This window comes from Struthio camelus, chromosome 20 (assembly GCF_040807025.1).
Source record: "Struthio camelus isolate bStrCam1 chromosome 20, bStrCam1.hap1, whole genome shotgun sequence".
In the NCBI taxonomy this organism is placed as follows: domain Eukaryota; kingdom Metazoa; phylum Chordata; class Aves; order Struthioniformes; family Struthionidae; genus Struthio; species Struthio camelus.
This window is the reverse complement of record NC_090961.1, coordinates 3,746,643-3,770,134: the sequence shown is the minus strand read 5'-3', so window position 1 is coordinate 3,770,134 and position 23,492 is coordinate 3,746,643. Positions and strand designations below refer to the sequence as shown.

At 62.5% G+C, this 23,492-nt stretch overlaps 1 protein-coding gene across 2 annotated transcripts in view; it reads left to right on the top strand.

The window, feature by feature from the left end:
• Positions 1–8,164: 8,164 nt before the first annotated feature.
• The window catches only part of NOTCH1 (notch receptor 1), a 43,539-nt gene continuing 28,211 nt past the window's right edge, over positions 8,165–23,492 (top strand). For both annotated transcript variants that reach the window (XM_068914732.1, XM_068914731.1), the window contains exons 1-2: positions 8,165–8,403; positions 9,933–10,014. In XM_068914732.1, coding sequence (XP_068770833.1) covers positions 8,346–8,403; positions 9,933–10,014 — 140 coding nt within the window. In that variant the 5' untranslated portion in view covers positions 8,165–8,345. The remainder of the gene's footprint in view (positions 8,404–9,932; positions 10,015–23,492) is intronic.

Here is a 23,492-nt window from a genome sequence, read left to right as displayed (position 1 = left end):
GTCGTGCCCTCTGCGAGCGCCCCGGGGCTGCGTTCGCGCCCCCGGAGCCCCAGGGTGTCCCCGGCGGGGCGGCCGGAGGCTCGGGCAGGACGGGGCGATGCAGCCGGCACCCTCCACCCACCGCAGTCCCGCGGAGGAGCCGGCCATGGGGCCGTGTCCCCGCGGGCGGGAAGGTGGCCTGAGACATGTCAGCCCCGCCGCCCCGTGTTTCGGGGTCTGCCCCAGGAGTCAGAAGAGCCGCGAGAGCTGCAGCGCCGCAGCGAGCCCGCCGGGGCCTGCTGGGGCACGCTGCGGCTCGGGCGCTCACCCGAAGAGAAGAAACGGGCAGGAAAAAACTCACGATGTACCCTCATAATTACCTGTTATTCTCATATCGAGGTAATTAACAATTAGGCAGCTGTCTGAGTCACATGCGGAGGCTCAATTATTTCGTTATTAATGGACTCTACTTAACAGGTCCTATTTTCCCAGATGCTTTTTTTTTTTTCCCCCCTAGTGCTCTCCTGAATTATCCCAGCAATTAAACCTGCACCAGAAAGAGGGAGGAGTAGTCCTAATATTTACTGAACCTTGCAAAGCACCACATTTCTCAGCTTCTGGACCTGTCACAAGTCATCGGGGGGCTCGGGCTGTGACGGCGAGCCGGTAGCCCAGCACCCTCCCCTGTCACCTGCGCGGATCCGCCGCCGGCTGGCAGCTTATTCATTTCACGGGTACCGCTGAAGATAAAAGCCATTATTTACAGTCAGTTACATATTTCCGTTGGCAAACCTCCTCCCTTAAGCGCAGCTTTGAAAAACACGCCGCCCAGCAAACGGGAGCAGCGCGAGCGCCCGCCCCGGCACGGGCCGCCCTCCGCGGCAAAGCGACCCCCGCCCGGCCGGAGCTTTTAAAATTAAAAATCCCTGAATCAAAAGTTGCGGCCGGGGACGATGGGCAGCAGCGCCGCGCCGCGGGAAGGGGGGGCAGCGGGCGCGGGGGGCTCGTCGGGCAGAGTTTCCTCCTGATGTTCCCAGCTTTTGAGGTCGGCTCGCGCTCTAAAGCAGGAGGTTTTGACCCCATCCCAATCGTTCGTTTTTGTTGGGGGGGGGGGTTGGTTTTTTTTTTTTTTTTGCTTTAATGCTTTAACGGGGCATTTTTTGGGGTTCGGTTGGGCTGATCGGCCAACACTGACTGCTCCAGCTGGGGAGCTCTTGTTTGCAACAGAAACGTCAGGCGAAACGGGGGCCGAGCCCTCGCGGCCTGCCCGCCCGGGCCAGGGCCAGAGCCCGGGCCGGGCACCTGCTCCGCGCTCCCTTGGGTCTTCGGGGGGTGTTTTTCCCAACTCGGGGCTTTTGCTGAAAACCAGGAACTCCGCGGGACGGCAGCTGCTCCGCGGCGCAGAGCCGGCTCGCGCCACGCGCACCCGCACCGGCCCCGCTCCCGTCCCGCCGCCGCCGGCCCCCGCGCGGGACCACCCGCGCCGCGGCCCCGCGGGAGCTGCCGCTGCCCTCCCGTCCCGGCCACCTAATGCCTTTTATCCGAGCCTGACTTTTCCCCTCCCGGCGGGATTAGACCAGGATGAGCAAGCGATGAGGCCCCTAATCCTATTAGCAGCCCCCGGGCCGGCGGCGGGAACGAGCCCGGCGGCGAGGCGCCGGGGCAGCGGCGGGCGCGGGAAGCGCCCTGGGCGGGCTGCGCGGCTGCTGCCAACCCCAGCCCGGCCGGCGGGACAGCGCGCTCTTTGCAATTTGATTTTGCAGCTTTTTTGCCGAAGCGGTGCGGCGGCAGGAAGGTGCAGCCCGGAGCCGTCGCCGGCCGCGCGGGCGGCGCTGCAAAAAAGCTGCAGGTTGTTTCCCAGGGCGGCGGGGCGGCGCCGCGGCCCCCCGAGCCCTTTTGGCTCATTTGGCTCATTTGCCGCGCTCGTCCCCCCCCCGGGTCGCAGGCGAGAGGGCAGCCAACCTCCTGCCGCCCGGCGAGCAAATTGTTTTTCTCCTCTGACAGTTGCAAGGAGCCGTGTTTGTCTTTCCTTCCCTTCCTGTTTACTCGCTGCCCTCACACCGGCTTTGATGTATTTTTGCTGCGGGATGCTCCCGGGAGAGGAGGCGGCATCGCGCTCCCCCCGCCGCGCTCGCTGCGCGGCTCCGAGCCGACGGCCCGTCTCCCGTGGCCCTGCACGTCGCGAAGGGACCGGCGGCGTCCCCGCCGCCCCACGCGCGTCCTCCTTCGCCCGGGGCTCCCCGCGCCGTCGCGCCCGTGCCGCGGCGGCAGGAAAGCCGTTTGCCGCGGGGCGATTTCCTGCGCCGCCGGCCGTGACTCAACGCCGCGAGCCCTGGCGCGACCGAAAGGTCAGGCGGGCTTTGCAGCCGGCAGCTCCGCGGGGAGGCCGGGCACCTCGCAAGCCGCTTCCCGGCAGCCGCGGAGGGACGCCGCGCGGAGCCGGCCGCCGCAGCCCCGGCGGCAGCAGCACGATGCACGCGGCAGCATGCGCTTTGCGGGGCGCTTCGGGCTGCCAGCTGCCGGCGCGTCCGACCGCGGCAAGCCGAGGTCCCGCGGGGGCAAGGAGCTGGGGGAGGCGACGCGCCCCGTCCGCCCGTCGCGCCGGCGGTGCCCTGCGGGGAAGCAAGCGGCGCCCGGCGGGCACCCGCTCCCTCCGGGCGACGCCGGGAGGAGGCGGCATCCTCGGGCCCATTTCTCGCGGCCGAGCCGGGCGATAACGCGGCGGCCCGGGAAGGAAGGGAGGCGAAGGAAGCGGCTGTTGTGCTTGGCCCCGCGCCACGAGGTGGTTGGGCTCGGAGGCACCAAGGTCGGCGCGGGGTGGGAAGCGCTGCCCAACCGCGCTCCTCTGGCCCGCGCCGGCCCCCGGCCCGCCCGGGCAGCAGGGCAGCCCGAAAGGGTGGCCATGCTGGAAAGCACTTTTTTCACCCCGTTTCCCCCCACCCCGGACCCCGGACCCCTGACTGGCTGCCTTAAGGGCGCAAATCTCAGCCCGTCACTGCCGAAGGCAGCCGCGGCGGTGCCAGCCCGAGGCAGAGGTGTTCGGCATCGCCTGACAGTCCGGCTGTACGGTATCAGCTTCACGCCCGGGCTTGTCCGCCGAGGATCGCGCTTGGGTTTCCGCCGCTGCGAGCCATGCTTTTCGATCATTTCATGCAAATATCGCAGGAGGTCTGGTGCCGCCCTCGCCGCGCGCCCCTGGCTGAAAAATCCCGCTCCCCTCGGCGGGGAAAGGAGCCGCAAGCGCAAGGCGGCGAGGGGAGCGAAAGCGAAGAGCCTGGGAAGGAAAAGGCACGGGCAGCGGCGGGCGCGATCCCGCCGGGCACGTCCCGGGGCGCGGGCGGGCGCTCCGCAGCGGCCGCCGGTCCCGCGCCTCCGCCGCCCCGGCGGCCTCTGTTTACACAGCGGCGACCGTTTCGGCTGGTTTATGGAGGTGGATAAGAGGAGCGCAAGGAAGAGGAAGGCCCGAGCGGCGCCCGCGTCTCCCCCGCTCGCCCCTCGCAGCCCGTAAAGGCGCTCGGTTTTGAACGTGCCACCGATTTTATAGAGCAATAGCAGCCCCTTTCAGCCGGGCCCAAACGGCGCGGGGAAACGCGCTCCGCCGCGCCGCTCTCACGTCCCTCCCAGCACGAGGAAATCGCTCCCGAGCTCCTTTTACAAGCGGCCACGTAGCGCCCGCGCGCCTGCCGCCAGCGCCGGCGGCCGGGCCCCGGGCCGGCGACGGGCGCCCCAGGCGCTGCTCTGCGGGGCGCGCGGCTGCCGCGCGGCGGCTCCTCCTGCCACCGTCCGTTCAAACCCCCCCGCGCAGCTATTTGGGGCGGGGGGGGGGGAAGAAAGTCAGGACTTAGACCGATCTTGCAAATCCAGCCTCATTTCTCCGGTGAGAATTGCAGCCTAATCCCGTTACGGGGCAGCTTTGGCTCGGATAGCTTTATGTCGCAGGCTCCACGGCCGGCTGTAGTTTTATCTGCTCAGACTTTCCAGGATGAGCTACCCACTTTGATTCATGTTTAATTACTGAACGTGCTTTTTTTGTGTGTGCGCGTGTGTTTGTGCGAGCGTGCATCATCAGGAAGAGGGCGAAACCTCAGCGCTGCTCGCGGTTCCAAAACGGGCAGGCAGAGGAGCGGCGAGCTGAGCTCCTCGCCGGGGCACCCGCTGCGACGCCTGCCTTACTCGTATTGCCCCGAATGCAGAAGAGCAAAACATTGATTGCGACGATCAAGGGATGAAAGTGTCACGAAGAAGTGGGCAACGCGCGTTACTCAGGCGATTGGAAGCTGCGCGGCTTGCCTTTAACAGGCATTTGCCATTAAAAAAAAACGCCTGTTTTTATTTAAATAGCCTGGGGCAAATTTCTCACTAAACCAACTTTCCCACGCCAGCCCAGTGCTCTAACTCTGGTTTTTGGCAAATTTTTTCCTGAGCTGTCAAGGCAAAATATATATAAGAATGCTGGTCTCACTTAGGTTTTTTTCCAGCCCCTGGAGACATGAAAATAATTTACAGATGTGCATTACCTGTTTATATTTGTACTAAGTTTTGCTTAACGGACATAATTTTCTTAGCTTGCAGTAACAAAAAAATATTCCCAGAGTTTCACTCATTTAATTTCAACTTATTAAAACTTTTAAACATGTGTGGAGGTTTTATGTTTTTAAATCACTAATCACATGGACGTGTGCCAAGGTTTCTATTAGAAGCGTTCTTACGAACGCTATTTTTAAAAGTACCTAAAATCCCATGATTTTTAACCCCCAAAGACCACTCAAAATGAAAAGTTTCTCTGGAGTTATGTCCTATTTACCGCTTATTGAAAAAAGATTTATGCTGTCCGCTGCCTTTTGCTTCCCGCTCCTTTTTTTTCTTTTGCCTTTGAGCTGGCGGCAGCAGCATGTGCGGGGCGGGTGTGGAAGAAGGAAGGGTCCCCGCGAAGACGCGCCCACCGGCAGATAGGCCCCTTGGAAAAGGGCTCCCGCGGCGGCGCCGGCTCGCGGGAGGCGTCATCCTCGTGCCGAGACGCTCGTGCCCCCCCGCAGCACCTGGAGAGACCAGAGAGGGGTTTTTTTTTCCCCCGGAAGGGCACCATGGCCGAGGCTCCCGCTGCCTCCGCGGGCACCGATACGGCGCGGAGCATCCCGCCGCGCTTCGGGCCCGCTCCGTCGGCGGGCAGGCAGCGGGCACAGCCGGCCCCGCCGGGCCTGGGCAGCGCTCGAGCCGGGGGAAGAAGCGCCCGAGCGCGGCTAGGCCGAGCGCGCGGTGCTTTCTGCGCGCGGGGAACAAGCCCGGGCAAAGGCAGCGCAGGCATTTCCAGGCGGGTAGAGCAGAGATGCTCCCTGCTAGCTGGGCTGCAGCGTGCAAAAGGAAAGGGGTGAAGACGGAGGGGAAGGGAGCAGAAATCTTTTATCGCCCAATAAACCAGAGCGGTGGGAGCGTCAGGTTTTTCCTCCTGCGGCGGGGGCTGCAGGAGGCGGCAGCCCCGAGCCGGCGGCGCTGCAGAGCGAGGGCGACGCGGGCACGTCGCCGGCCGAGCAGAGCGGGGCAGCGCCCGGCCGCCGGCACCGGCTTCGTGGCTGCGCCCCGGCGGAGACGCCCCGGCCCCCAGCCTAGAGGGGCGCCGAGGCCAAACCCTTGGCTCCTGTTGCCTCTGTTACTTGCTCTCCAAAGGCTCCGTGGGGCCGGCTGACGGCCCGGCCCTTGCCCCGGCTTTGCAGGGAGGCAGCACAGCAAGCAGCGTGTCTCCGCGCCGCTTACGAGTTTCGTAGCGCGGCTCGGACGGCCAGCGTGGAGCGGCACCGCGCGGAGCCCCGGCCCCCGGCCCGCGTTCGGGCGCCGGCGCGAGCGGCGAGGAGAGCGAGGGCAAAGCGCGGCGGCAGAGCAATAGCGCTGTAGGGCTCGTTCCTTTGATCTAGCGAACAGACTCTGCCCTTCGGTTTGTTTAATTGTTTCACACTTGCTCTGGAAATAATTTACAACAGGAAGCAGCGGGATAACACCAGGCCTGGCATGGGCCGGGACAGGGGCCGGGATGAGCCCCCGGGCCGCGGGGAGAGGTGCCCTGTGATGAGAGACACAGATGACGGTGTCACCTCCCTCTCATTAACCCTTTGCGGGCCCCGTCTCTTCTCTTTCTTTTTCCCATGCTTTGCACCAAACGCAGGCCAGCTGGCCCCGCGCCCCCCCGCCCCGGCCCGCGTTTGACGGTATAACCGGGAGCTGTAAAAGAGCCATTTGACGGCCCAGAATAGCCACGGCTTAATCAGCAGGGTCCCAGGGCGCTGCCGCACCTGGGGGCCTGCGGCAAGCTGCCAGCGTCTCGCCTGGGGAGGGAGGCGGCGGCGGCGGCGGCTCCCGCACGGCGCTGCTGATGGCCTTTCCCAGGGTCCCCCGCTGTGATGAGGGTCCAAGGAGAGCCAGGAGCCCCATGGCATTTAGGTGCCGTGTTGCCCGTGGGAGTTAGCACCCCAAATTGTCTGTGCTCCAAGCTCTCGCCCCTGGGTTTTCCGCCCTTGCGCCTGCTGCGCGGCAGCTTTCCCGGCATTGCCAACAGGCCACTGCGGCGCTCAGCGGGGCAACGGCCTCCCGGCAAGGCTCGCCGCGAGCCGGCGAGCTGACCCCGCGGTAACCCCGCGAGGAAGCAGTTGTCATTAGCACCCCCACACCGGCTGTTTCCGCCGGTGTTGCTCCACGGCTGGTACAACGCCCCGCCAGCAAGGAAACCCCCCTATAAGCGTAGCCCTCGGGTAACATATGCAAACAGGAGTTTAAACGCTTAAGTCTGCGCTCGGGTTGCTAAAGTTAACGGCAATATGGTTTCAATTTGTTAAGTGCCGTGATGGAGCGGGAACGGCTCGGGCCGCGCTGGGGTGCTCGGGACGAACCGGGCCCCGCCAGCACGCCCGCAGCGGGGGCGTTCGCCTCGTGCCGTTCCCGCGCGCGGCGCCCGGCGGGGGACCAGGTCCCGGGGACCCGCCGCCAGCACCGCCACCATCGGGCAGGGGTCTGGGGAGGCCGGGGAGAGGCCGCGGGGGCCAGCACGCGGCGCTGGCCGCGCAGGAAGCCTGCGCGCGCCTGGGGGTTGCTGGGGCTGCCTCCGAGGTTTGGCTTCCCTGCCTCTGCTCATCTGTTTGTTTATTTGTTGATGCAGCGCGTCGGGCTGGCCAAGGCTTTGCCTGCAAGTTCATTAGTTCACGGCGCAAAATAAACAACATCATCCCCAAGCTGTGCGCGTAACCGTGCGTGCAGGTATGTTAATGGCTGCTAGGAAGTGGCTTGGCGTATCTGTGAACACCTGCCTCGGCGAAAGCCACGATGCCGGGGCGGAGGGGGCACCCCGGGCACTGGGAGAGCCCGACCCCGCACTGCGGGGTGCCCGGCTCGCCCTGGCCCAGGGCCCCGGGAGGAGATGCTCAGCCCCGTCCTGGTCCCCCAGAGCAAGCAGGGGTGCGGAGCCCCCCCAGCCCCATGTGCACGGCGCACGGAGCAGGCGCTGCAGCCCGCCGGGTCTGTGCCCCACGGCTGGTGCCAGGCTGCTGTGGGCTGAGGGGCTGAACTGGGGGAGGATGTGTGGGGCTCTGCAGGGCCTGTACCAGCCTTGAGCAAGGGCCTGTGCAGGGACTGCCGTGGGGCTGCCCCGGGACTGTGCGAGGGGTGCGGGCGGGCGGCACTGGGGTTATATGGGGCTGGTGGGCAGGTCTACTGGGGGTGTCCTAGGGCTGCGCTGGGACTGTGCAAGGCGTGCGTGGGGGGCTGCACTGGAGGCGTGTAGGGGCTGTTAGGGGGCTGCACTAGGGCTGCACGAGGACTCCACGGGAGCTGCATGAGTGGGCTGCGCTGGGGCTGGGGACGGGGCGGGGGGGCTGCACTGGTGTTGTGCAGGGGCTGCATGGGGGGGCTGCACTGGGGCTGGGGACGGGGGGGGGAGCTGCACTGGCGCTGTGCAAGGGCTGCGGGGGGGGGCTGCATGGGTGGGCTGCACTGGGGGTGTGCAGGGCTGCACTGGGGGCGCCCCGCGGCTGTGCGGGGGCTGCATTGGGGGGGGGGGGCTGCCCCGGGAGGACTCCCCCCCCCCCCTCCCCGCCAGGCGGGCGCGGGCGGGGCCGGGCCGTCCCGTGCCGTGCCGAGCCGTCCCGCCCCGCGCCGTCCCGCCCTCCCTCGCCCGGCCCGGCCCGGCCCGCCGGGGCAGAGCAGCCGCGGGAGGCGCCGGGCGCTGGAGTCGCTGCGCTCTGGGCGCTGGGGCGCGGTGTGTCTGGGGCTCCCGGCGGGGCGGCGCGCACCGGGCACGGCTCGGCACGGCCCGGCTCGGCACGGCCGGCCGGTGCCCCGCGGATCTATGCGGCTGTGAGCGGGCAGGAGCCCCGAGAGCAGGGATGCAGCGGCTCCTGGTGCCCGGTCTCCTGCTGGCGCTGCTGCCCGCCCTGACGCGAGGTGAGGGGCCGCCGGGACGCGCCGGGCCCCGCTGCCGCCCACCGGAGCGGGCTCGGCACGGCGGGGCTCGGCGGCGCGGGGCGGCTCGGGGCTCCGCCGGGAGGAAGTTTGCAGCGAGCGCGGGAGGAGGAGGAGGAGGAGGAGCGGCGGCGGCGGGAGAGCGGCTGCCGCCCCGCGGGGAGCCGCGGCCGGACGCGCCGCGACGGGGCTCCGCGCTCGGTTGTCCCGCGGGGAGCGGAGCTGGAGCGGCACCGGGCGGGGGGGGGACCCGGGCTGGGCGCCCCGGCGGAGGTGCGCGGCGGGCGGGGGGGTGCGCGGGGCGCCGAGCAGCGCTCCCCGCTGTTGTTCCGCGAGAGCTTTCGGCCGTTTTGCAAATTTTTTTTGCTCGGTTTCCTGTTTCTTGAAAGTCACCTGGCTGCCTCGCCGGTCCCCTTCGCCGCCCCCAGCACCCGGGGCGGCTCCGAGTGCCTCGCCGCAAACTGCGGGGGGACCTTGGGGGACGGCTCGCCGGGCCCGGGGACAAGGACCCTACAAATGGCGAGAGCCCCGGGGCCCTGCCGTGTCCCCGGGTCCCGGGCGAGGGGCTTCGGCCGGAGCCGGGTGTTGCGGGAGCCTCCCGGGGAGGGGGAGCAGCGGGGCCGGTGTCGCCCGGCTCCGCACCGGGGCGGCCCGGACGGGGGCCCCGGCCCCGCAGAGGCGCAGTCCGCAGGGAAAGGTGCGGGGTCGGAGCAGCCCCCGGCGAGACCCCGCGAGGGGACCCGGGCTGGACCCCGCGCCGGAGACGCGTGGGGCTCGGCAGCCCTTCGGGGAGAAGTTTGGGTCTTGGCTGGCGGGGTGCGAAGCTGAAATTGCTGCGGTCTGAAAGTGCTCCGGCTGCGCAGCAGTGTCACAGAACCGGTTGCCGTGAAATGCTCGCGGAGGAAGAGAAGGGGAAGAGCGAGCTTTGGTAGAAATCGGAAGCGATTCTGGTACTTTCAGTGAGTTGCTGTGGTAACTGTGCAGAATTTGGCTCTGAGGGCCAGACATTGAAACCTTTACTCACAGTAAGTTGTGACGAGCGACTCATTTCGTTACCGAGTTAGTGATAACTCACGGGCCCTCGGGTGTATGGTTTTTTCCCAAATGGCATTTGTCACTCAAGGGCCTGACCTGTTTTTTTTCTTCTCTGTCAGTCCTCCTGTTGGCCCCTGGGGAGGGTACCGAGAAGGCAGAGTCCTAGTCTCAAAACCCACCACGAGTTTATTTTTAGGCGAGCCTTTCCCTGCTGGGAGCTGGGGCCGCGCGGTTGCTGCCTGCCTCTGCAGCCCTGCTCTGCCTGGAGAGCAGCCGCCGGGTCCTGCTTTTCACCACGGTGGCCACCAGGCTTCGGCGGGTGCTGCTGGCGGCGGCAGGTCACCTTCGCTCCCGGGCTCGCCCTGCCCTGGCGGAGCGAGGGGCGCCCGGCAGCCCCGACGCGAGGGGGCCCAGCAGCCTCCCCCTCGTGCTGCCCGGTGCCTGCCCTGTGGCTAACGCTCTCCTCCTCTTTGCAGGTTTACGGTGTACGCAGCTTGCCGAATCCTGCCTCAACGGGGGCAAGTGTGAAACTTTCCTCAACGGGACTGAGGTGTGCCAGTAAGTATGGAGGAGCCAGAGGGTTTTCATCTCCCTAGACCGAAGTATTGACGTGCATGTTGACTTTGCTTTGAAGGCTCTGGATTTAATAGGGCAAGATGCATTTTCATTCCTTGAGTGGCAAGAATAACCTGCTTGTGTAGGAGTCGCCACAAGTTGGGCAGGATTGGGCTTTGTTCCTGGCTGGGTGGAAAAACATGGGCAAAGGGCCACGTTTTGCTGGTGTTACTTATCCAGACTGCCCTGCTGATGCTGATGGAGCAGAAGCGAGGCCCCGGCCTGCGGTGCTCGTTGGACGGCGGGAAGGGGAAGGAGGTGGTCTGTCTCCGAGTTACTCCGGGCCCAGCTCCCTTCTACCTCGAAGTGCTGCCTTTTGGTCCCTTGCACCCCAGCATTTCTTAGTCCATTGCACAGTTCTCGGGACATCTCCATACACGTTTCAGGGGTCATTTCTTGCACGGCGCAGCCTGGGGCTGTGCTCTGGGTGGGCCATCGGAAAGGCAGGAAAGCAGGGCCACCTTCTCCCTGTAACTCTGCTGAAGCTGGTGCCAAGCTGAGGATCGAGCCCTTCTTGCAGGATCTGGCACACATGAAGGAGCTTTCTCCAAGCTGATTGTGGGGAAACGGATGTGTAAAATGTTGGGACTCTTTGAAGGACCATCCGACCCACCGCAGCGATGGCCGATTCACTCCAGGCTCCCAGGGAACAATAACCGAGAGAAATGAATAAGACTCCAGCTCCCTTTTTAAAACTATTCCATAAAAGAGATCTGAATGGGCAAGACTCTGTTTTCCGGCCAGATTTCCCCTCCGCCTGTTAAACGTGCCCTAAGCTGAGAGCAGGCAGGGAAACGTTCCCACCCACCCCAAACTTCCAAATAGGAAGTTCTCTCTGGGGAGAAACCTGAAGGCATTTCCAATCCCAACCTGTTGAATGGCAGTTTTCCTTGACAATGTGTGTTGCTTTTTGCAAATCTGCCTGGGCGCCGTTACTCTACCCAGTAGCTGGGCACCTCCCACCCCTTTCCTCCAAGCTGAGCCCCCCAACCCTTTGGTGAAAATAAATCAGCAAATCAATCAGGCACATGAGCAATTTAATGGACAAAGGCTGGGTCCCTTTGTGAGCTACTAATGAATGCACGCCACTTTTTTTTGCACAGAAGCCCTTACCAACGCTTGACGCTCTAAATCTTGTTTTCTTTCATTCAAAGAGCGACAGCTGGGATTCGGTCGAAATTCGGCAGCTATTGTTGAGGGAGGCAGATTAATGCTGTGTGACTAATCATGTATGGCTTCCCAGAATGCCCAACCCTCCACCCCCCTCCCCAACCTTACACCCCTCCTTTTCCTTGTGGTCATTCTTCCCTTTTTTCTTAAGTCTCTACGACTCCTGATTTACATTTCATGTGCAGATGGTGATGGAATCTAATTAGATCTGAGATGTGCAAGCTCTATGCAGAGGAGAAGCTCCCAAAGTAGAGTTGTGGGTTTTCTTTTTTTTGAAGAGAAAAAGTTATCTTTCAAAGAACTCCATTGATAGCTGTAAAGAAGTGACTCTTACAACTGCAGGCACCATGATGGTTTTGCAAGTACGTGTGAGTCATTTTAGCAGGAAGGTAAGATGCACGCTTGCATTATGTTAAAAAGGCTGTCCCATACAGCGCACGTTTAAGGGGCAACGAAGGCAGATATTAGAGGTACTGACGGACTAGGTGAGATGCAACTTTTCAAGGTACCTGATAGCAGCTAGCAAAATCCTGTTTTTCGCTCGTTTGAATATCTCTTTACGAGGAGTTTTGCTTCCAAGCTTCTTAAACAAAGCAGAGCCAAGAACACAGATACCAGACGCAGAAAAGCTGGCACTGCCCTTTGGCGCCTGCGTGAAATGCACCATTTTGGCTGCTGGCCACATCTCCCTTCGGCCTGGCACTTAACAAAGTTTGGCCATAAAGCTCCATTGTGCTTCCCCCACAAATCCAATTAGAAAGTGGAGTGAAATAAATAGCGTATGAAGGAGAAGCTGCTCCGATGGACGAGCGTCCTGGCGTTTGTTGCAGGAGAGAGCTGGTTGGGTTACTTGAAGACGACTCCGATAACTCCAAAACTGAGTTATCGGTCCTGTTACGGAAAGGAAATCACCAGTGTGAAATGAGGTGCTTTCTCTGCCTTTATTATTTTACAGTGATAGTTTGCAGAACTGCAGGTCCCTTATCTTGTTTGTCCCTTTGCCAGGCGATCTGGGGCACACAGAGCTTTAATTGAATGAAGAGGCCTGGGCATTTGATCGGCTAGAGGGCTTGCAACAGAGGCGGCCTAATTAAACAGCCTTTCGAGTTGCTTGGCAGGCGTAGCAGGATCCCTGAGCGCCGCAAGAGCGGCAGCGAAGTTTTGTGCAGCTTGTAAGGCCCCTAGCTGGAGGCGTGGGGTGTTTCTGTTCCGCACATGGCATTTGTGCCAGACCTTCAGCTTTAAAAAGTCAGGTTTATGGGTGGCTTGGCCCGGCAGATGGTGGCTGGCTGCTGCAGTGTTTGGGAGTGTGGTTTCATGGTGCTGGTGAGCTGTGGCTTTCCAGAAAAGGCTCCTCTTTGACTAAGACGTTTTCCCAGAGAGAATGAGGTTTTCCAAAAGATCCTCTGGACTTGTAGTGATAGCTCCTAATTAGAGTTTTGGATAACTATGATTTTGACTGGCATCACTGCAAATGAGTAGGGCTGATTTTAGATTGCTGTGCCACGTGACTTTTATTCCCAGGACCTCCCTTGTTCCACTAGTTAAAAGCAGATGGCACGAAAGAGGGCTGAGCTTCAAACCCTGCTCCACCAGCGTTCCCCTATTAAAGTCAGAGGGGCTGTGGCTGTGTTGTCCTAATCCTGCCCAGAGGAGCAAAATAGACTGCGAAGGAAAGGAGTAAGTTAAATTAATCACTAGGCTTGCACTGAAAGGGGGGAAAAGCCAGTTTGCTAAAGTACTTCCTCTGTTTATGTGAATCAGTGCGGCACTGCAGTTCAGTCGGGGATATAGCTCCTGAGCTAATGTACGTCAGCCCTGCCAGCTTCCATGGGCAATGGGTGAGTCGGGAAGAAACCTTCAAGGAGGGACTGTAGCAGCAAGAGATGACGATTTTAGCTTAAAACGCTTTCTGGAGACAACCAGGAAGACAGAGGAGTGATCTGAATTCTGCAGCTCACTGTACCCTTTGAGTTATTCAACTGCTCAGTCATTGTTATCTCATTGCAAAGGGCGGAAGTTTCCTTTTGGTTTGATTTTTCTCATGTGCTTTAACCCAACGTTATTTCCATGAAATAATAACAAAGAAAAAATGCAGTCTCGGTGCTGGAGAGGAAGAGGGTGGAGTGTTGAACAATCAACCAGAGGAAGCTCTTAAAGAACTAGCCGAGCGGTGATTCAGCCATGTTGAGAACTCTTGATGGTTATTTCAAGTCTGATCTCATTCTCGGAAAGAACAAGGTGGAAATGGGTAAGAGAGTAGATTAGAAATACAAAAGCGTCACCTGTTGCAGGTTCCAGTGGAGGAGAAACTTAGCTGAGAACTTCAGCTGGTGAGCTCACTGGGACAGCGGTGGGATTTTTTTTTAGCTCTCTTCTACGAAAATCTCTGCTTATGTTATTAGTTGTCCCAGGTGATCCTGCTCACCCCTGCTAACTTGCCTTGGTTGGTCTGAGGCCTTTTTTGTTAGTTTGTTTTTCTTCCCCGTATTGCCTGGATAACTGGGATGGACTTCTCCCAGCCAGCTGTGTTGTGCTGTGTTTGGGCTGGGGGCCAGCACTGGTCACGCTCGAGGGAAGATGTCTCGTAGGTCCCTCGACTGTACCTGTGGCACCAAGATGAGCAGGAAAGGTGGGGTAACACCAGCTGAGATGAAGTTGCTCCATAGCTCCCCAGGATCCGGAGGGAATGAGCTATTCGTGCCTGAGATCAGGGGGGCTCCTGGCCCGAGCAAAGCCTGGAGGATGGGTGCTCGGTCCTGCACCGATGAGCGCTCGGGAACCTCTGGGATGCAGGAGGTCTGCTCCTCGTGCAACTTCTGTAGAGCGCTGGTTTTGGCATATGGCGCATGTTTTTATTTCACTCAGCTCTATTGCACAGTCTTCGAACCACCTGGCTGTGAAAGGCTGTATTCCACCCCGGGCAAGCCCCGGATAAGTCTGTCTGTTCCAGCTGGTACTACACACCCGTCTCCGCTCCGAGGCTGTTACAGTTTATTGGATGTTGCATGAGGGAAACATGGATAAGTCATTCCAAGATCAAGCCATTCGCCAATTAAGGGGCTGGATAACATAATCAGCAGGCAGTTAGCAAGTTTTAAAATAACATTGTTTGGAAATCAACTTGCTCTTTCCAGGCCCAGAGGTGTGGTGACCCTCGTTTTGCTGCCGTTCGGAGGTGTCCCGAACGGTAACAGCCTGCGTGCATGAGTGGAATGTGCGGTTTATAGGGCATGAGTGTGTTTAACTAGGGAGTAGCCGCAGGGCGCAGTAAGCCAGAGCTGGTGCTCTCTGGATCTGGACGGAGCGTTCTCCACGGTTAAAGTATCCCCGAGCTCCAGGTGACGACTTTAGACGGTGCATCGGGACTCCGCGGTCCGCCGAAGCGCGAGGGGTGAATCTGCATCTCGTTCGTGGGTGACGGGCGGGCAGGGAGCTCTGCGGAGCAGCGGAAGGGCTCCGTGCCGCAGCGCCCGGCTCCGCGGGGATCGCCCCGCTGGGCACCGGCAGCCGCGCGGGTGGGAGGCGTTTCGGCGCTCGCCTCGTCGCTGCTCCGCCTGCCGCCGTCGAGGGGGTCCAGAGCCGGCGCCAGCCCCGCGTGGGTCCGAAACGGGCCGTTGGGAGCGTGAGCCGAGCCAGGCTGCCCTTTCCCTCGCCCAGTAATTGATGCCTCGTTTGGGCATTCGCCCGTCACGGCCTCCCCTTCCCCCATGGCAGTCTGGAGTTAATATTGGAAAAGTCAGTTAAACGGTTAACGTTTAGGCCTTGGTTATTGAGGTTCTTGCACGTTTCCAGCAAAGAGAGCGGAGTTGCATTTTAATGGGGAACTTTCACGCTCGGTCAAGTTGCAAAAATTTATTTGTGCGTAAATCATTTTCTTTTAACAAGTTTTCGCCTTAATTCCCTTCCGAAAAACTGGATTTAATGGTATTTATAGGGAAATGCATTTATTAAGTTTTAATGATGCTATAACGTTGCCCTTCTTTAATAGACGGGGCACGCTGCAGGCAAACCGCTGCGGCGGTGGGCTGGGAGGGCTGAGCCGCCGCCAAGGAGCGCTGTTATCGACCCTCCTGGGGTCCCGGTGGAGATCCTTGTTGCTTTAGGCCTGATCTGAAGTCAGTGTAGCCAAGAGTTGCCCTCCTCACGGTGCCAGGCTTTGTTTGGGCCTCCCAGGTCTGTGCAGGGTCCGTCCCGGGCTTGGAGACTTGCATGGGCTGGGGTTGCAGAGCTGAGCTTTGCCTTTTGGGGCCGATTCCTCCTCTTCCTCCTCATCCTGGGCTTTTTTTGGCACTATTGAACGGCCAACCCCCTGCCAGCCACTGCTCTGGTGCTTTGAGTTTTGGGGAGGCCATGGGCTAATCCATGGTATCCCTTGTGGGCTGCAGTGTGGTGCTTCGTGTGCCCACCAAGGACTTGTTCCTGAGAGGGTAAAAACAAAAAAAAAGGGAGCTTTTGGTGTTCCTGCTCTTTGCTTTGTCAAGCGCTCCGTCCCGCGTCTGCTTGCCCAGAGAGCCGTGGTAAATGGCTCGGCCGGACATGTCACCAGCAGGGCACCGACTCCGTGACACCACGGGGACCTTGAGCTTCCTGCGGGCATCGGCTGCCCGGGCGGCTGAGTGTTTTGGAACGTGCCGTGATTTATTGCAAGATGGAAACTCTCTGCTGTCCTTGAGCAGAAGCGCGCGCGCAGCAGTTAAACCATTCGGCACCTTCTCTTGGGGCCCGTGGAGGCACGTGGCCGCCGGCACGTTGCAGCGAGCCCCCGAGCTCGCGCCCGTCGCCGCCGGGTCCCTCGGCCGGCCGAGAGCCCGCGCCGCCCTGGCTGGCGAGGGACGGGCGCGGGGCGGGCGGGTGACCCGTCCCCAGCCCCTCGGCCCCTATTAAAATGTTCGACGCAGGATGGGAGACGGCCCTTTCGCAGGGGCGGTGGGTTTCCAAGGACGGCGGCGCAGGAATGCGGGCCGGGGGCCGGCGGCGCCCCGGCCGCCGGGCTGCCTGCGGGCGCGGGGCTGCCTGCGGCCGAGCCTGCCCCGTCGTTGGCCTTGCTGTTGTCTTCTCCTGCCCGCCTGGCTCGCCCCGCCGGAAGGTCCCCGGCGCGAATCGCCGGGGCTCTCGGTGGGGTTTGCGCTTCGCGGGTGCCGCTGCGCCCCGAAAAATCCCCCTCTCCTCCCATTTATAAATATGGGAGCTAAGTACAGCTTGTTTGAACTCCTGGTAGCTGTTCAGATCTTAATCTCGGGTTTTATTTTCAGGATTAGAAGGGTAGGATGTAGGGGCCACACGTGTTCCTGGTGGGAGTCTTCCTTATATGGTGATCGGGCAGCGCAGTGTTTAGCCAAAACTTGGTTTGGGGTGGGGGGAAAAGGAGTTTGTCGTCCCGTAGGGAGATGGTGACACCGGCGCTGCAGCGCGTGCCAGAGCCCCAGGCGCCGTGAGACCGAGCTCGGGAGCTCGGGAAAGCAGCCCGAGAGCTGGGCACGGCCGGGGGACGCGCGGCCCGGCGCAGGCAGGTCTTTCTAAAACGCGCTCTTACTCCTGAAAAGGATTTGTTTTCCTTGTTTTCCAGGGATGTCACTGGGGTAGGAGCCTCTGGAAGCGTTTCCGAGTAGCCCTTCCTTTAAAGGGGGCTGGAGAACGGTGTGGACGGGGGAGCGCGCGGGGGAGACCGGACCCGGACCCGCTCAGAGCGGTCCCGTCCCACAGACAATAGGGCTGTGGGGATCTGCACCAGCAGAGGATATAAAAACAACAACAACAAAATCAACCGCAAGGGGAAGAAAAAAAAAAAATCCATGGTGCCCATTGTTGAGGGTGGGAATGAAGCGAGTTTTGTCTTGGTCTCTTCCTTAGACATCTTTCATGTTTATTGTGAATGAACCTCCATTGAAAAGCAGCTCCTTCCCAGGTAGTTGGTTGCTGTTGCTGGTGAATAGCCTGGCCACTTTGCTTAGTAATGGGATTATATTGTTTTTCATTACAATGGGAACTTTGATTCCAAGGCTGTCCTGACTAATGTCTACTTAAGAAACAAAGCAAATGTTTTTTCTTCTCCCCGCCACGCTAGTGAGAAGAACAGTGGCTCCAGCATATTTTTTCCTCGCTCCTGACCAGGAGCGTATCCAGCTTTGGGAATTCCTTTAGTTTCTTTCCAGATGAAAGTCTGGGTCTCAAAATCTCCATTAGGTGGCTTGGGCTAGGTCAAAAACGAAATGGAGCAAGAAAAACACATCAAAGACTTCGGATTGCAGTTTGCTTTTTTTAATTAAACAAGACTGTAGATCTGCTCTTGCTTTATTAACCTGATGTCACTCGAAGTAGCCTGCTGCTTTGCCAGCCAACCTCCCTATATGAGATTGGGCTTTTTTTCCCAGGCTAGTGTCCCGGAGTGTTTAATGAAGTAAGCCCTGCATGGGACTTAGTAAAATACCCTCCCGGCTCGGTCTAGCACCTTTTTTTGGTGATCAGAGCCCCGCTGTTGCTGCGGGAGGTGTCGGGCAGGCCGTGCCGACGTCGGGGCTGGCGAGGAGCTGGGTTGGCCCTCCGCGCTGGAGGTCCCCGGCCCTGCACCGGCCGGCGCGGAGGAGAAGGCGCGCGCAGCCTGCCAGGGGCCGCTTTGAGCTGAGCGCGAGACGAGCCGGAGCACGTGATGCTCGGGTGGGCTTTCCCGCGGGGAGCGGGCTCCCTGGCCTTCCCCGCGCGCTGGCGGTCTCCTGCGCCTCCGGGTGGGAGCTGGCTCGATGGGGCGTTGGCACGAGCGGCTGGGAGCCGGCACGGCGGCGGGCGTCTGCACGGGTGACCCCCGCGGGGGCTCCTTGCGGGAGCCGGCCCCTGAGCTTGGTCGCTGGTGTGGAAACCAGGAGCTTTTTCTCCTTGAGCTGGTGGCGTGTGAATAAACGGGGGACAGAGGCCGAGCAGGAAGCAAATCCTTTCTCTCCGTGGCGCTGAGGCATCTGCTGCGAGCCCCAGCCCTTCCTCGCAGGGTATCAGCGAGCTGTCGGGCACGAGGTGCCCCGCGCCGCGTTGGGGGAAGAGGTGCAACGGCCGAGGAACGCCGGGGTGGCGACTCCAGGCTGTGCCCGCCAAGAAGCCACTGGCGCAACTGGAAAAGCCGCTCCTCTGTGGGGGTGTTTAATGGTGGGGGGGGGGGAAAACGTGAATGCCCAAGGGCTGGTAACCGCTGCGTTTGCGTCGCTGGCATAGACGGACGCGTGAAAGCAGAGGGTTGTGGTCGCTGTTCACGGGCGCGGAGAGGTGCGGGCGGGATCGGGCACGGTCGCGCCGCCGCTCGACGGCGGAGAGCAGCGGGCCGCGGCCGCAGGCGGCGAGGGGACGCTCTCCTCTCGGTTGTTTCCCCTTTTCCGCAGCTATCGCTGGCCAGTAGATGGGACCCGAATCGCCTGGCTGACGCGTGGCCCCGCGAAGTCGTGAGTCGTTCTGCGTTGCCCCGATCGCGCTGGAGCGAGCGTCCTCGGGACGTTGTGCGAGAGCGCAGCGTCTTCGTAGCTCCGGATACGGAGATCCCGTGGCGGCGGGAAACCGCTGGACCGCGCGAGGTCACGGTCTCCGAACTGCTTCCTTGACGGCCCGGCCGTCGGAGCGTCGTTTCCGCCTCGGCGGCGGTGGGCGAGCCGGGACCGCGGGCGCCGGGTCGGGGCGCTCTGCTGCTTTACCGGGCAGCCGGGGGCCCGAGCGCAGCCCGACCCTGCCCTCCTCCGCTTTCCCACGGTGCTCCCCCCCCCCCCCCCGGGGAAGGCGAGCGCAGCCGCTTCTGTTTCCAGCAGACGAGGGTGAGGAAGAGGGGACGGCGGGAGCCAGGCGGGGGGCAGCGGCGCGCCGGCAGCCTCCCCGCTCTGCGCCCGGAGCCCTGACGGGGCCGGGGACGGCCTCTCTGCTGGCGGCCCGGGCTCTCCAGCTTGCACGGGGCTTTGCGGCTGCTTTCCGGTTCGTTTTGCCCGTTTTAAGCCCAGCATGAGCGTTGCCTCCACGCCTGCCGTGACCTTAGAGATGATGCCCGGGAGGTGGGGTAGGATGCCGCCCCCCCGGCCGCGGTGAGCGCAGGGGTGCCCGGGTGCAACGAGCGTGGCAGTTCTCAGCTGCGGGAGCTCCTCGCCGCCCGGCCTTCCTCCGGGCAGGCGGCACCTTTCAGGCAGGCTCGAGCGAGCCGAGCCCCCGCGGAGCGGCCCGCAGCCCTGGGCGCGGGGTGGGCCGGGCCGGGCGAGCGCTTGGCTGGCAGCTGCGCCTGCAGCGGCAGATGGCAGCTTAGCTCGGGAAGGAAAACAGCAAAACTCTCGAATTAGTCGGGGGGGGGGGGTGAAAGGTCAGGGAAACATCTGCCTCGGGATGCTTTCAGAGGCTGCATTGCTTCGGAGGCCGAGCGCGGGAGCGGCAGGACCTGTTGCTGGCGGGTTGGAGGAGAAGCCTGCGAGCGGGGAGGAAGCAAACAAAAGGGCAGCAAAAAAAAAAAAAAAAACCACCCAAAAAAGACGAAGCAGGAGCGGCAGCGGCGCCGGGCTGCGCTGCGCTTCCTGCGGTCCCTTCGTGCTGCCGCCCCCCCGGTCTGCGGCTCCGGGAGCCCCGCGGAGCTGCCGCGGTTAGGGCTTCGCTAAGGGGGCGCGCCGGGGCCGAGGGCCCGCGTTTCGGTTCCCAGGCCGTCCCCAGGGCCTCGCTGTCTGACCCAGCTCAGCGTCTTCGCGTCTCGTGTGACGCGCGCGGGAGATTTATGGGTCGGCAGCGCCGCGTATGATTAATCGCCGCCCCCCCCCCCCCCCCCAACCCCGACCCCGTTGCATTTTGTGTGCTACGACGAGGAAACTTGGTCGGGGCAGAGCTGAGAGAGGGGAGAATGCTTGTGGCGGCCCCGTGTCGTGGGAATCGAGCCGCCAGCCTCTCCTTGACCTCTCAAAACAAAAAGTCGCTGGGGGGAAACGAAGGGAATTTGGAGAGGGACTTTGTCGTCGCCGCCCGGGGCCGGGGGGGGGGGAGCGTTTCTCTGCGCGCCGCCGCGGCGCGGGGTCGGCTCGCCGCTCAGCTGGCCGGTGCGGCTCTGCCGGGTTAAGGACTAAACGGAAACGGTTCCCAGCTGCCTGCCTGGGGCGGGGGGGGCAGCGCTGCTGGTGTTCGTAGCGGTTCCCGTTTGCGCTGGGAGCTGCTGCGCCCTCGCCGGCAGCGCTTTCCGGGGGGATGCTCCGGGCCGGGCGACGCGGGCACCTCTGCTGAGCTGACCCCGAAGCACCTGCCCTGTCCTGCACAATTATGTATAGGTATGAAATGTGTGTTTCTATACATATATATATACACACACACACACATATAGATATATATATATATATGTAATTAAAGTGTAGCTTTGATGTCTTTCAAGTTCATTTCCGTGAGCTGCTCTGGATGTGGTCGGGGCAGCGCCCGCTCGGGAGACGCCAGCGGAGAGCTCGCGGCGTGATGCTGCCGCGTCGGGGCGCCCGGCGGCGCCGAGAGGGCGAGCCCCCCGAGACGGCTGCCTCGCCAGCCCTGGCCCCCCGCCCCGGCGCGGCCCGCGCTGCCCGCCGCTCCGGCGCAGCTGCAGGGCGCCGTGGCCGACCCCGGGCTTTCTGCACGTGGCAGCGCCCAGAAAGGGGTCCGTCTGGGGCTGCCCGGCTTCTTCGCCCGCTTCTGGAGCGCTCGCCTTGCCCAGGGGGGAGGCTCCGCGTCCCGCCGGGCTCCGGGAGCCGTGACTCCGGGCGAAACGGCCGGTTGGCAGCGTCGATAAGCGGCGAGGCGCCGCGGGGCCGGCGGCTCCACCAGCGTCGTCCTCTTCAGCAGCCGGTTGTCGCGGCTCGGCCCTGGCGGGCAGCTGGGCGGCCGGTCGCGCGGCCCGACTCCGAGCGATATAAACCTCCGTACTGGTCGGGACAGGGGCAATGCTGGATTTTAAGGGTGGCTGTTTCTGGCTGGGTTTTTAGTTTTTGTTTTGGTTTTTTTCCTGAAAAGTTGCTTTAATGCTGCTTTTCGGTTTAGGTCTGCAAATAGCCTCCTCGGTGCGGAAGCAGCATCCGGTGCTGGGTTGTGCCCGCCCCGATCTCCTGTGCCCGTTCGTGCCCCTTTCTGAGCCTCGGCCCGTACTGAAGCATCGCTCGTGCCCTCAGCTGCCCTCTGGAATTGATGGCGCCCATCAACCAGCTTTTAAAACAAATAAATAGAAAGCCATTAAAAAAAAAAAAAATCTGTGCGCTCCCGTGAAACCCCAGGGCTTTCCTGAAGCAAGAGCTCGGGAACCACCTGGGCACCCTGGTGCAGCCCGAGAGCCGTCGCTGAGCGGGCAGCGGGTCGGGCGCCAGCCCCGGCGAGCTTTCCCGAGCGCGAATGAAGCTCTGCGCCAGCAGCTGGAGCGCGGCGCCTCGGGGCGCCCGCTGCAAACGGGCAGGAGGGCCGTGCCGGCGGCCCGGGCGTCGCTGAGCATCCCGCGGTGCTGGGCGCCCGGCTCGTCCCGCTGCCCTGCTCCTGCTGAAAGGCGGGAGAGGCTCCAGGGCTGCAGCTCTTCCCGCGCTTTCCTTTTCTAATTTTTTTTTCCGCCTTTTCTCTCTGCACCAGGGCAACAGCGCTGAGGAGGGTTTTAAGAAAAAAAGCATGCGCGTGTGTGTGCATGGGTGTGCGTGCATGCATGTGCGTGTGTGTGCATGGGTGTGCGTGCATGCGCATGTCTGTGCATGGGTGTGCGTGCATGCATGTGCGTGTGTGTGCATGGGTGTGCGTGCATGCATGTGCGTGTGTGTGCATGGGTGTGCATGCATGCATGCGCGTGTGTGTGCATGGGTGTGTGTGCATGCATGTGCGTGTGTGTGCATGGGTGTGCGTGCATGCATGTGCGTGTGTGTGCATGGGTGTGCGTGCATGCATGCACGTGTCTGTGCATGGGTGTGCGTGCATGCATGCGCGTGTGTGTGCATGGGTGTGCGTGCATGCGTGTGTGTGTGTGCGTGTGTTTGCATGCATATGCGTGTGTGTGTGCGTGTGTGTGTGGCGCAGGGAAGCGGGATGTGGGGGGGGGGGGGGAAACCCGGCGGTTTTAACAGATGACTGCACCCTTTGGCGGTTTGCAGGCGGCGTGCCTGCGCGGCCGCCCGGGGGGGGCCCTGCACAAAGGCCCCTCTGAGGAGCGGCAGCCGGCGGCGGAGCCGGCCGCTGGCGCGTCCGCGCGCGGGGCCGGGCCGGCGGCCCCCGCGGCGGCGCGGGCATTGGCTGCCGGGCGCGCGGCAGCTGCTCGGCCCTCATTAGCATGCACACCTGCTCCCCGCCGCCCTTTGTGCGCCTCGCAGATGCCCTGATTTATTATTATCCGCATTTTCTTTTTCATTTGGCCCGGATAATGCCGTCTCATTAACTCAAAATGTCGCCGAATCCGGACAAATTCTCACACAATCCTCAACAATGAAACCAGAATTGGGTTAAAAAAAAAAAAAAGGAGGAGGAGGAGGGGAGAGGGGGAGCAGGGCAGAGACGGCGCGCTCCGGCCGCCGCCGCAGCCCCGTGCTCCCGGGGTGGCTGCGGTTCGGGGCCGCCTGGAGCCCGGCGGCTTGCAGCGGCCTTGCCGGAGCTGGCGCTGCCCCCTCCTGCTGCGGGACCCCGTGCCCCCGGGGGGGGGGGGGGGGTTCTGCCCTGCCCGTCTCCCGGGGTCCCCGAGATCGTCTCCGCTATCGCACCGCGTGAGCAAAGTGCTGCTTGCATGGCCCCGCGCGGCGACGGGGCGGTGGCCCCCTCGGGGAGCCGCCGTCCCCTTGCGGGAGGGGACGAGGGGGACGGCGAAGCGCTGGAGCCGGGCGCGGAAGCAGAAGCCTTGCTGGCCGCGGGCAGAGCCCGAGCGAGCCGCGCTGGCGCGTGCACGCGGGTCGGACGCTTGCAGCCGAGTGCCGCCTCGTCGCTAACGTGCCGAGGTCAGGTCCGAGGAGAACGGCGTTTTCCGTGGGCGCGCGAGTGCTGGAGGTTGCGCGCGTGGTTCAGGGCAGCTGAGGTCCCGCCGGCTCGGGTGGGAACGGGCGCGAGTGCAGGCGGGCAGCGCGAAGGGCTGCGAGGCCCCGTCCTGCTCCCGCGCGTGGTCGAGCCGCTGCTCGCCGCCGGGATGCCTGGAGGCTCTGGAGAGCAGCCAGGCGTCTAAAATAGTGCTTGGAGAGAGGATGGAGAGAGGCGAGGGCTGGACCGGGGCTGTGTGGCGTGGTGCACCGTCCAAGCCGTCCGGGGTCCGCAGCACGTGGTGGCCTCGGCGTTGCGGCATGGGA